We start from the raw sequence: 12,530 nt of genomic DNA on the forward strand, positions 1-12,530 counted from the left end.
ATTTTGGTTCTATTTTGTGAAAATGCCCTACATGCCATATTTCCAACCCTGGGTGAGCAGGTCTGAAGCAGTGTCATGTTGTGAAATAATATTCTGGTTATACCCTTAGAGAATCTCTATGGTACTGTTCTGGGGTTGCACTTGGAAAATCCCTAGGATGAGGTTGCCTGCCTGTAAGCTGCATGTCCCTAAGGAATTGACCATCTATACTGAGTTATTTTTGAGTTGTTTTTGATTTTGCGCCACACCTCAAAGGTATGGCTTACTTAGGTTTCTTCTTGGCTCTGTGCTTAGGGATCACTCCTGGTAGTGTTGGGGCACTGTGGGTGGTGTTTAAGGTCAAGTAAGGCTCAGCTGTGCAAGGCAAGCGTTTTAACCGCTGTATTGTTTCTTTGGTCCATATGATAGTGAGTTTTGAATGCATTGAGTTTTTATGAAGTATCATTCTAAATGTGTATCAAACATTGTGAACTAAAATAATTACTCCTTGCAAGCACAAAGAATAAAGAAAAAGCATTTCTAAATTCAAATCAGTTTTAATGATTTTCTTTAATGAGCACTATTTCTTTTTTTTTTTTTCTTTTTTTTTTTTTTTTTGGTTTTTGGGTCACACCCAGTGGTGCTCAGGGGTTACTCCTGGCTGTCTGCTCAGAAATAGCTCCTGGCAGGCACAGGGGACCATATGGGACACCGGGATTCGAACCAACCACCTTTGGTCCTGGATCAGCTGCTTGCAAGGCAAATGCTGCTGTACTATCTCTCCGGGCCTGAGCACTATTTCTTTAGAAACAAAAAGGAAAAGGAAAACTCTGCTTTACGTATATTGTGAGGTATAATAATGCCAGAGGTATCTGCAACATAGTCAACGTTGTATTAACTTTGAACTGACTCTATTTCTAAATGTGCAGTTCTGATAATGGGAGTTATTTAAGGAAATATTTGTTATGTTTTTTTCCTATAGAAACGGATATTATTTGTTGCATTGGTGAAGGGTGTGTGTGTTCTCTTTTGGAACTAAAACCCAACCACAAACATGTTTAACCAAGGTGCTTAAATAAAGATATTTAAAAATACATATATAAACAAAAATGAATTATTATACATATATATATTTGTTTTGGTTTATGGGTCACACCTAGCAGTGCTCAGGGGTTACTCCTGACTCTCTGTTCAGAAATCGCTCTTGGCAGGCATGGGGGACCATATTGGATGCTGGGCTTCGAACCATCCTCCATCCTGGGTCGGCTGCATGTAAGGCAAATGGTCGTCCGCTGCGATATATCTCTGTCCCTATTTTTTTGGTTTTTGGGCCACACCCAGTGACGCTCAGGGGTTAATCCTGGCCATGCATTCAGAAATTGCTCCTGCCAGGGGATCGAACCGAACTGCGGTCCTAGGTTAGAGTGCGCAAGGCACACGCCTTAAGGCTTGCGCCTTAAGGCTTGCGCCGCCGCTCTGGCCCCTAATTATTATATATTTTAATAAAATTTATACATTAAAATTTCTTTAACTGGAAAAATCAAGGCATTTTAAACAAATTTTTTAGATGGGGAAATGAAAAGCTATTATGAGATATATATACACACACATATACATATATACATATACATATATATATAAATAGATGAAAAATTCCCAGTATTTAAAAGTGAATTTTTATTTCTTTGTTTTTCTGTTCTTATTTTCAGATACATGTTATAAAACCGGTTTTACCAAAGCTAAACAATTTGTTCGAATATGCAGTGTCAGAGGAAAATGGTAACAATTACTTTGATTTCGATATTTTTTAAATATCACTTTCAGTTCCCCTTTCTTGATTTGTAACTTGTTTATTTTATAGAATTTTGAGGGAATATGAAAGCCTTGAGAAGAATTTCTAAACCTGTTGCCAATAAGAAGTGCCTTTGAACATTTAATATGTATACCTTTTGGAGTGATATCCACTTATCTATATCTTTAAATGGTCTTTGAAGATAACATTTTGAATAGCTACAGAGTTTTCTTTAATACTTTAGATGCAGGGGTCTCAAACTCAATTAACCTGGGGGCCACAGGAGGCAAAGTCGGGGTGATCCTTGAGTGCAAAGTCAGTAGTAAGCCTTGAACATGGGGATGTGTGTGTGTGTGACCCAAACAACTAAAACAAAACAAAACAAAAATGATTCCTCTAGGGAAGGGCCACAAAATGTTGTACGGAGGGCTGTTTGCGGCCTGTTCGAGTTTGACACCCCTGCTTTAGAGGTATGATTAATTTTTATACACTATTTATTATGAAAGATTAAAAAATTGTAGAAGAATTATATCATCCAACCATACCCGTGATTGACTTGTAGCCAGCCTGTTTTGAGATGTAGCTTCTTCCCTAGTAGGTAATTTTAGCATATCCCTAAACAGCATAACATTTCCTCTAATTGGGCCCGGAGAGATAGCACAGCGGCGTTTGCCTTGCAAGCAGCCGATCCAGGACCAAAGGTGGTTGGTTTGAATCCCGGTGTCCCATATGGTCCCCCATGCCTGCCAGGAGCTATTTCTGAGCAGACAGCCAGGAGTAACCCCTGAGCATTGCCGGGTGTGGCCCAAAAAAAAAACAAAAAAAAACAACAAACATTTCCTCTAATTACTTTAGCATCTATCCTTAAAGGGTAAGGATTTCGGTACTATTCAAGTGATGATTTAGTCTGTCTTTTTATAATAGTATAAGTATATATATATATATATATATAAGTATTTTAACTGCTCTCAATTTTTTCTACTGTTACTTTCATTTGTTTGTTTGTTTGATTGTATGTTTTGTCATACCTGGCAGCGCTCAGCGTTTACTTCTGGTTCTGTGCTCAGAAATCGCCCCTGGCAGGCATATAGGATGCTGGGATTCGAACCATTCTCCATCCTGGGTCGGCTGCATGCAAGGCAAATGCGCACTGCTGTGCTATATCTCTGGCCCCATTTTTTACTATTACTTTTGATGTTGTTCTGTTTCTTGGACTTTGCAGGAGAAAATTCCAATATATGATTTTTTTTACTTATTTTTATTTTTGGCTTTGGGCAAAATACCTGGCAGTGTTCCCAAGTAATTTCTGGCTCTGCTCTTAGGAATTATTCTTGGTGAACTCTGGACCATATGTGGTGCTAGGAATCAAAACTGGGTTGACTGTGTGCAAGGCAAACACCCTCTTCACTCTGTGATTTCACTATTCACTCTGTACCATCACTCTGGCCCCCATCAAGAAATAAATTTTTTTTTGTCTTTTTTTGGGTCATACCCATTTGATGCTCAGGGATTACTCCTGGCTACGTACGTACTCAGAAATCGCCCCTGGCTTGGGGGGACCACATGGGATGCCAGGGGATCGAACCGGGGGGATCGAACCATGGTCCATCCTAGGTAAGGCAGATGCCTTACCTCTAGCTTTACCTCTCTGGCCCCATCAAGATATAATTTAAAATAAGGAAGGGCTTGGGCTGAAGAGATAGCACAGGGGTAGGGCATTTGCCTTACATGGGGCTGACCCGGGATGGACCTGAGTTTGATTACTGGCATCCCATTTGGTCCCCTGAGCCTGCCAGGAACAATTTCTGAGTGCAGAACCAGGAGTAACCCTTGAGTGTTGCCTAGTGTGGCCCAAAATGCCAGAACAAAACAAAAAAATCATGAATCAGTATTTTATTATAAGACTATTTTTGGATAAATAAAATGATGCTTTCTAACATTACTTTATGAAATTAAGTTTAAATCAGTGTCATGGGTATATGTAGCACGTTCATATGAATGATAAAATACTATAGTAGCATATATAGTAGTATGTTTACACACGAGAATTAACCGAGATAAATGAGTTTTAGTGTCTTTTCTAGATAATTATGCTTCAAAATTTTGACACCTTAAGAATTGACGTTTATTCAACTGATTGCTGTAGTTATTTTGATACATTGAAAATTTTTCACAGATCATAATAATCTATAGTTCTACCTGGAGCAAGAATTTAAATCCTCTTGTGACTTTACTTTTGCATTTACTTTTAAAAATGATTCTCTTAGGGGCCAGAGTGGTGGTGCTAGAGGTGAGGTTTCTGCCTTGCAAGCATTAGCCTAGGATGGACCCCATATGGTCCCCCAAGCCAGGAGCGATTTCTGAGCTCATAGCCAGGAGTAACCCATGAGCGTCAACAGGTGTGCCCCCCCAAAAAAACAAAAACAAAAATGATTCTCTTAGTAGATTTTGCCCTCAACTCTTAGCAAACCCAAATATGGTGACAGAATTTTGGGAAAAAATTGCCCTTGCTAAAGATTTGATTAAGTATATTTCTACATATTATAAAAAAGTACAATAAATAAACTACAAATTTCTACATATTACAAATGTTATGGGTTATTCATAGAGTGTCAGGAATTAAAAATGCTGACTCTAATAGAAATGAAAGGCATTTGAAAAGACTTAATCTCAAAAGGATAGTTTTTATGGTTAGTGAGGGGAGGGATAGGTTTGGGCCAAATCTGGCAGTGCTAGAGAGTGCTCTGGGCTCTGGTCATTTCTAGTGACACTTGGGACTGCAGTGTTGGGGATCAGCTCAGCCTAGGTTTCCATTCAGCCCTTTGAGCAGTGTTTTACCATAGTTACTTGATGCCTCTATTGTACAATATATGTTAAGAATCAGGCATCAAATGATGAGGCATATCCTACTTCTTTGCTTTGAGGCCACACTCAGTGACATATATATATATATATATATATATATATATATATACACACATATATATATGTATATATGTGTATATATATGTGTATATGTATATATATATAAATACATATAAATATATACACACACACACACACATATACACACAGAGCTTCCTTTTGACTCTTATGTTTAGGGATCACCCTTGGCTGGTAGACCATTTGTTGGGCTGGAGATCTAATCACAGTTGGCAGCTTCTAAGACAAGTGCACCATCTCATTGACCTTTGATAAATACTGTTTTTCACTTCTTTCTTTTTGTATGCTTTCTATGGAAAAAAAGAAAGTTTTGATTCTAAGTTTATGAGGACAACTAATAGGCAACTGAAATGGAGTATATAGTGAATGGGGTCATACCTGAGAGCAGGGCGGCTTACACTTTTTCCACTTGGCACCTCTTCTACCTGAGAAATACAACATGGATTAATGCAGCCAGAACTACCTTGGATTTGTGACAGTGTTTGATTTTTGAGTTTGTGGTTATTGAACATTTGGAAATATATTGCCAACATGTTTGCAACCCCACAGTTTAAGGAACTATTAGTCAGGGAAGGAGTTAGGGAATATCTGCTTTAGAGAACTGAGAACTGAGAAGATAGCATCTGAGAAGGGAACAGCATGGTGAGATAGAGGATCAAAAGGACCTGTATGGTACAGGGGATTCCTACCAGAGTAGGATATTATCTATGAGAATTCATTCAAGGGTTCTTTTTTTTTTTTTTTGGTCACACAGGCAGCACTCAGGGCTCTATGCTTATACTCCTGGCTCTATGCTTAGAAATCGCTTGGAGGACCACATGGGATGCTGGGATTTGAACCACCGTCCTGCATGCAAGGCAAATGCCCTACTTCTATGCTATCTCTCTGGCCCCATTCAAGGGGTTTAAGTAGAACAGTGAGGGTTTGAGATTTCTGTGTGAAAAATGGAATGAAGTAGAGTGAGAGAAGAATTTGCTGAAATCCAAGATTTCAACCTGTGGGGCTGGAGTGACTAGGGTGTTTGCTTTGCATGTGGCTGATGCAGGTTCGATCCCCGACATCCCATATGGTCCCCTGAACATGTTAAGAGTGGTTCCTGAGCACAGAACCAGGAGTAACTGCTGCGAACAGTTGGGTGTTCCCCCAAACCAAAACTAAAACAAACAACAAATTTCAACCTGCAGGAATTTAATTTATTTAGTTTTTAATTTCCCCCCTTCCCCAGCTAATTTATGTAATTTTTGTACATTATAGCACTTGCTTGTGGCAGGCTTGGGAGACAGTATGAATGTATGCAGAGTATTGAACTTGGGTTTGCCAGTTGGAAGGCAGATGCATTACCTCTGTACTCTCTGATGTCATGCTTGTGGTCTTTCTTAAAAAAATTCTGAATATGGAATACTGAAAACCAATAATATTTTGCGCATTCAATAATCAAATATTCTTATGTGATTAAAAACAAACTTTTGTAGTGTAATGTTATTTTTGTGTTTTTGAAAATAAAGTTTTCGTGAATTACTATAATGTCAGAATCAGCTGCCCACTTTGCACATTTATTTCCATAGGATGTTGGCTATTTCACCCATCCTGGCTTATGTGTATTTATAAAAGAATGTTTGAAAGTGAAAACAAAATCCTGACCAAGGAAGGCGTTATCCATTTTCTGGAGCTGTATGAAACAAAAGTGCTTCCATTTTCACAAGAGTTTTCTGAGGTAAAAACAGCCTTTTCTTTTCCTCCCTTTATTAAAAGATGAACTTTAAAGGAATTTATTGTATAATATGTAAGTTAAAAAATGATTGAGTGGATTTTCATACTATAAAAGCACTTTCTCTGTACCACACTGTCATATTTGAAAAAAGCTTACTGAAATGTGGTCTGTCAATAAGCTAACCAAATTTTGAAGTTCTTCTCTGGTACCAGTATCATAAACAACATGAGACAAGAATATAAAAAGTGTGGTGCAGAAGCTTGTTAGTAAAACTGTTTCCTTAATCTCTGAACTTATTCTCCAGCGGCCAGTGGTCCTCAAACTATGGCCCGTGGGCCACATATTGTATTTGTATCTGTTTTGTTTTTTCATTGCAAAATAAGATATATGCAGTGTGCATAAGAATTAGTTCATAAGTTTTGTTTTTACTATAGTCAAACCCTCCAGTGGTCTGAGGGACAGTGAACTGACCCCCTGTTTAAAAAGTTTGAGGACCCCTGCTCCAGCCCAATAGCTTTCTGTGGTTTTACTTCCATAGTGCCAGATGTGTCACGTGATTAGACAGTAGTTTTTCATTCAATTAGAGGTGACCTGAGTAAACATCTTAATTGTCTTCTATTGTGTTCTGTTGCACAGAATTTTCTACATTTTTCTACCTTTCTTGTATTTCCTGTAAGCTTCAACCTCTAGTAATATTTTTGGCTCCAGTTTTCTTCTAGGCATAGGGTCTTACATTTTAATTTTTCTCTTGGTTTTATATATATATATATTTGTGACTATCTTTATTTTCTATATTTGTTCTTTCTTTGGGTTCTTTTTTTGTTTTTGTTTTGTTTTGTTTTTGGGCCACACCCGGTGGCGCTCAGGGATTACTCCTGTTGCTCCTGGCTTGGGGGACCATATGGGATACCAGGGGATCGAACCACGGTCCGAGGCTAGTGCAGGCAAGGCAGATGCCTTACCACTTGCGCCACTGCTCCGGCCCCTCTTTTGGGTCATTCTTGACCTCAATATTAACTCTCTTCTTTGAATACTGTAAATTTTTTAGTTTTATCATATGGAAAAATTATGGTCATTTTGGTGGAATTAAGTTCCTTCCAAAACCTGAATTAGCTTATTGTGTAAGAGGTTAGCTTTACTTAAAATTCTTCTGTAGCGGGGCCGGCGAGGTGGCGTTAGAGGCAAGGTGTCTGCCTTGCAAGCGCTAGCCAAGGAAGGACAGCGGTTCGATCCCCAGCGTCCCATATGGTCCCCCTAAGCCTGGGGCAATTTCTGAGCGCTTAGCCAGGAGTAACCCCTGAGCATCAAACAAGTGTGGCCTGAAAAACCAGAAAAAAATTATTCTGCAGCTCTGTGGAGGATGTGTTGTTAGGGCAAAGTGACTTTCCAGTTTTGCTTACAGCTCAACATCATATACATGTATTTCTTTTTTTAGTTTATTATTGGACCCTTAATGGATGCCCTTTCTGAAAGTTCATTATATAGCAGGTAAGCAGATATTATATTTTAAAAACCATGTCATTTAGCATTTGTTATATAAATTTCACATTTATGAAATGTGAGCAGATTTGATATGTTTGGTATATGATCACATGTTGCTTAATAGATATTAAACTTTCCTTTATGTAGCTCCTATGTTTAACTTTTAAAATATGCATTACTTTATTTAAAGACCATAAATCACATAGTTGATCATAATACATTTGGTTCCAGGTAAATGACAGTGAAATTAGTAAAAAAAAAAAAAAAGAAAAAAAGAAAAGAAAAGAAGAAAACAGTATGATAGCAAAAAAAAAAAAAAAAAAAAAAAAAAAAAAAGAAAATTATTGTATCTCACATTGAGGTCATTAAATTATTGTCCAAAGGTTTAATTAATAAGCACTTAACTGCTAATTGATCATTTTGTTACTTCTCTTTTCTTTCTGAACATTAAGTGGCTTCAGAAACATCCAGATTGGTGTCCAAATTGATGTGTTTCTTTGCAGTTGACAGTAATAAAAAAAAAAGTTTACGGTTGTTGTGTGCAGCATTTGTTGTCATGTCATCCAGAATTCTAAGCACTAATTCTGATACTGCAGCTATTATGGGGTGTGTTTTGACTACCAGGTGTTCTAGAAGTATGAGAAGATGGGGATGGATTTAGGAAGAGGGAGAAGGTACTACACTCACTCAAAGTCGTGGCGATATTAGTCCAAATACTGGCTTACCTGGAGTTTTATTCAAATTGTTGTCTATAGAGGGCCATTAGAGGAGTGCTGAAGCAGAACCATTGGCAAAGTGGTGATTGTGGGTGGTAGGTGCAGCAGATGTGGCTTTGGAGGAGTGGGGCCTTGGCCTGCCCTTTTCTCCTGAGATTGTCAGCTCTCAGTTGCATGGCTGGTGTACCTATCATTTTCATGGTTTGGTATACATCTCTTTTGAGAACAGAGTGAATCTGTGTAGCTGTCAGAATGCACACATGGTAACTACATTTGCTACATTTGTGGGTGTGGTTTTTGGCTGCTAAGGACTTCTGAGGGTGGTGCCCGCAATAACCCCCAAAAAGTCCTGGTTGATATCAAGTCCAAATACTGGCATACCTGGAGTTTTGGTCATATTGGTGTTTGCAGAGAGCTATAGAGAAGTGGTGAAGCAGGGCCATAGATGAAGTAAGTGGTGATTGGTGCAGCAGACTGTTCATTAACTTTGTACAGAATTCTTTTTTTTTTTTAAGCTTTCTCTCTTGTACTATCTTGTACTGTTATAAATAGCAGTTTTTATTTGGAAGTCCTGAGAAAGGGGAGGGAGAAAGTAAGACAGGGAAAGAGTAAACTGCTCAAGGGCGAGTGCAGGCTTCTCCGAAGGTGATGAGAATCCAGTGTAGGATTTTACTCCCATGACCTTCTGCCATAGCCTCTCTTCTTCCTTTAATTGAAGTCTGTTAGTTAATGGACTTCCCCTAACAGTAAACTGCCTTCTTGGGGCAGTTGGACCTAGCCTATAATAGGCCCAGGTGAAGAGTTCTAAATAGAACCTGCCTGCTGATCTGGGGGAGCCTGCTGGCCTGGGTGCCCAGAGGGCCTGCTGGCCTTGTACTATTTTGTACTGTTATAAATAACAGTATTATTTTCTATTATATTATTTATTATTATCTATCATCTATTATCCTGCTGGCCTGGGTGCCCAGAGGGCCTGGCTGGCCTGTCCTCTTGCCAGCCTGATGCTGCAGTGGATCAAATCCAGAGAGAGCCTGCCTTCCAGTTTACCTGACTTTGTGCTTAGCTGTGCTCTTCTGTTGCTGTTGTTCTGTGCCCCAGATTTGTATGGTATCTTGTTTGCTTTCTCTGGCTCTCTGTGTGTTTCTTGCTCTAGACTCATTAAATGTTTAAATGTGGATAATCCTGCCCAGATCCCTTTACTTGAGGATTACTTAGCCCCAACATTTGTTGGGACTTCCTGGAAACATGAGAATGAAGAGATGAATTATCAGAATTTGTGTGACACAGCAAAAGTGGTAGTATGAGGAAAATTTACACCGTATTTGCTGGCGTATAAGACGACTGGGCATATAAGTTAAAACATAGGTTTGCATTTAAAACATAGGTTTAGGCCTATATTTGCTGTAACAGCAGAACGTTCCTGTGCTGCAACTGTATGTAGCACAGTGAGCCAACCACAACAAGCAAAGGTTCAAAGGTTATACTGGAATAGACTTCCTCTCTGACTCTGGCCAATCTGAGCAGTGTAGATTTGGGTCCAGAACATTGTCTAATTTGCATGCATAAAAAGCCTGCTTGCATTGGCTGAGTCAGAGAGGCGGTCAGAGCAGCCTTCCAATGATTGGTGCAGAACAGTGTCTAATTTGCATGCATAAAAAGCCTGCTTGGATTGGCTGAGTTCTAGAGGCGGTCAGAGCAGCCTGGCAGTGATTGGTGCAGGATCGAGTTGGAAAATTCGTTTTGTGGCAATATTCAGACAATTTTCGTTTAGCGGGATATACGTATAAGATGACCTCCGATTTTCGGTTGGCTTTTTTTTTTTGTTTCAAAAGTCGTCTTATACGCCAGAAAATACGGTAGCTTTGCAGGTATTCATCAGGAGGGAAAAACGGCCTACATAAATAACTTAATGGCACAGTTTTGGAAATTGGAAAATGATCAACAAGAGAGCCAAAAGAGGCAGGAGGAAGGAAATAATAAAATGTTCAGAGCAGAAATTGCTAAACTGAAAACAATATAAGACATTGTTCAAAAGATCAATGAAAGTAAGAGCTGGTTCTTTTTAAAATTAAACAAGCTGAAAAAACCAAACAAACTGGGTGGAGCAGTGGCTCAAGCAGTAGCGCGTCTGCCTTGCGTGCGGTAACCTAAGATAGACTACGGAGTCCCATATGGTCCCACAAGCCAGGAGCGATTTCTGAGTTCATAGCCAGGAGTAACCCCCGAGTGTCACTGGGTGTGACCCAAAAAGCCCTCCCCCCCAATTTTCTTTTTTACATATTTTTCAAATTTTCAAAATTTACAAATTTTACAAATTTTCACAAATTTGCATGTCATCCTTGCACCAGGGCCATGCTAATCTCTGTATCGTTCCAATTTTAGTATATGTGCTGCCGAAGTGAGCACCCAAAAATTTTTTTAAACAAGCTCCATATACAATTATCTAGAATTGCAAAAAGAGAGAGCTCTAATCAACTGAATTAGAAATGAAAGGCTGGATGTCACAACAGATGCTATAGAGATTAAGGGTTAATCAGAGATTAATTTGAGAATCTTCATGTTACAAAACGAGATGAATTGGAAAAATGGATAAATTATGTTTTGTTTTGTTTCTGTTTTTTGGGGCCACATCTGGTAGCACTCAGGGCTTACTACTGGCTCCGTGCTCAGAAGTCGTTCTTGGCTCAGGGAACATATGGGATGCTGGGGATTGAACCCACATTTGTTTTTAAGGCAAATGCCTTACCACTGTGCTACCACTCTGGCCCCAGAAATGGATTAATTCTTCTTTATTTTTTAATTAATTCTTGAGTTCATCTAAACTCCCAGGTTTGAACAAGATGATAATAGAATACCTGGACAGACTTATCATTATTGAGTAAATAGTAATGGTAACACAAGTCTTTCAAAAACCAAAGCCTAGGGGCCTGAGAGGTGGCTCAAGCAGTAGGGCATTTACTTTGCATGTGGCTGATTAAGGAAGGACCGTGGTTTGATCACCCGGCATCCCATACGGTCCCCAAGCCAGGAGTAATTTCTGAGTGCATAACCACTGAGAATCACCGGGTATGGCCCCAAAAGAACAAAACAAAACAAAACAAAACAAAAAAATATAGACCTAGATGGATTCACTTGTAAATTCTTTCAAATTTTTTTTTTTTGTTTGTTTTTTGGGTCACACCTGGTAGCGCTCAGGGATTACTCCTGGCTCTACACTCAGAAATTGCTTCTGGCAGGCCTGAGGGACCACCATATGGAATGCTGGGATTCGAACCAACGTCCTTCTGCATGCAAGGCAAATGCTCTACCTCCATACTATTTCTCCAGCCCCAATTCTTTCAAACTTTTAACAAGTACCCATTACCAGTTTTTCCATGCTCTTCTAGAAATTTAAAATCCAGAAACACTCCCAGTTTCTGTGAAGCTATCATCATCCTGATATCCAAAGCAGACAGACACCACAAAACAAACAGAAACAAAAAAATAATTACAGGACGATATTCTTGATGAACACAGGTACAAACAAAGATCCTTAACAAAATACTAGCAGATATACAGTTCATCAATTGGTTAAATTAGTCATCCAATTCAACAATTCATCAAGCCAACATTTTTTTTTGGGGGGGGGAGGGTCACACTTGGCAGTGCTCAGGGTTTACTCCTGGCTCTACGCTCAGAAATCACTCCTTGCAGGCTCAGGGGACCATATGGGATGTCGGAATTCGAACAACTGTCCTTCTGCATGTAAGGCAAATAAATGCTTACCTCCTTGCTATTTCTCTGGCCCCCATTCCAATGTTTTATCAAAAAGTTCATACTGTATAACCAAGTAGGATTTATTTGAAAAATGAAAGAATGGTTTAATATATACAGGCCAATCATCATCATGCGTTGATTAGAGGAAGCC

At 39.1% G+C, this 12,530-nt stretch overlaps 1 protein-coding gene and 1 non-coding gene across 2 annotated transcripts in view; one reads left to right on the top strand and one right to left on the bottom strand.

Annotated features, from left to right (window-relative positions):
* The window catches only part of TARBP1 (TAR (HIV-1) RNA binding protein 1), a 93,504-nt gene that overhangs the window by 10,692 nt on the left and 70,282 nt on the right, over positions 1-12,530 (top strand). The window contains exons 5-7 of the mRNA XM_049788091.1: positions 1,689-1,758; positions 6,280-6,428; positions 7,861-7,913. Coding sequence (XP_049644048.1) covers positions 1,689-1,758; positions 6,280-6,428; positions 7,861-7,913 — 272 coding nt within the window. The remainder of the gene's footprint in view (positions 1-1,688; positions 1,759-6,279; positions 6,429-7,860; positions 7,914-12,530) is intronic.
* On the bottom strand, positions 10,926-11,029 carry LOC126031790 (U6 spliceosomal RNA). The gene has a single exon (XR_007503619.1). It is a non-coding gene; the product is annotated as a U6 spliceosomal RNA (small nuclear RNA).

This window comes from Suncus etruscus, chromosome 15 (genome assembly GCF_024139225.1).
Source record: "Suncus etruscus isolate mSunEtr1 chromosome 15, mSunEtr1.pri.cur, whole genome shotgun sequence".
NCBI lineage: Eukaryota > Metazoa > Chordata > Mammalia > Eulipotyphla > Soricidae > Suncus > Suncus etruscus.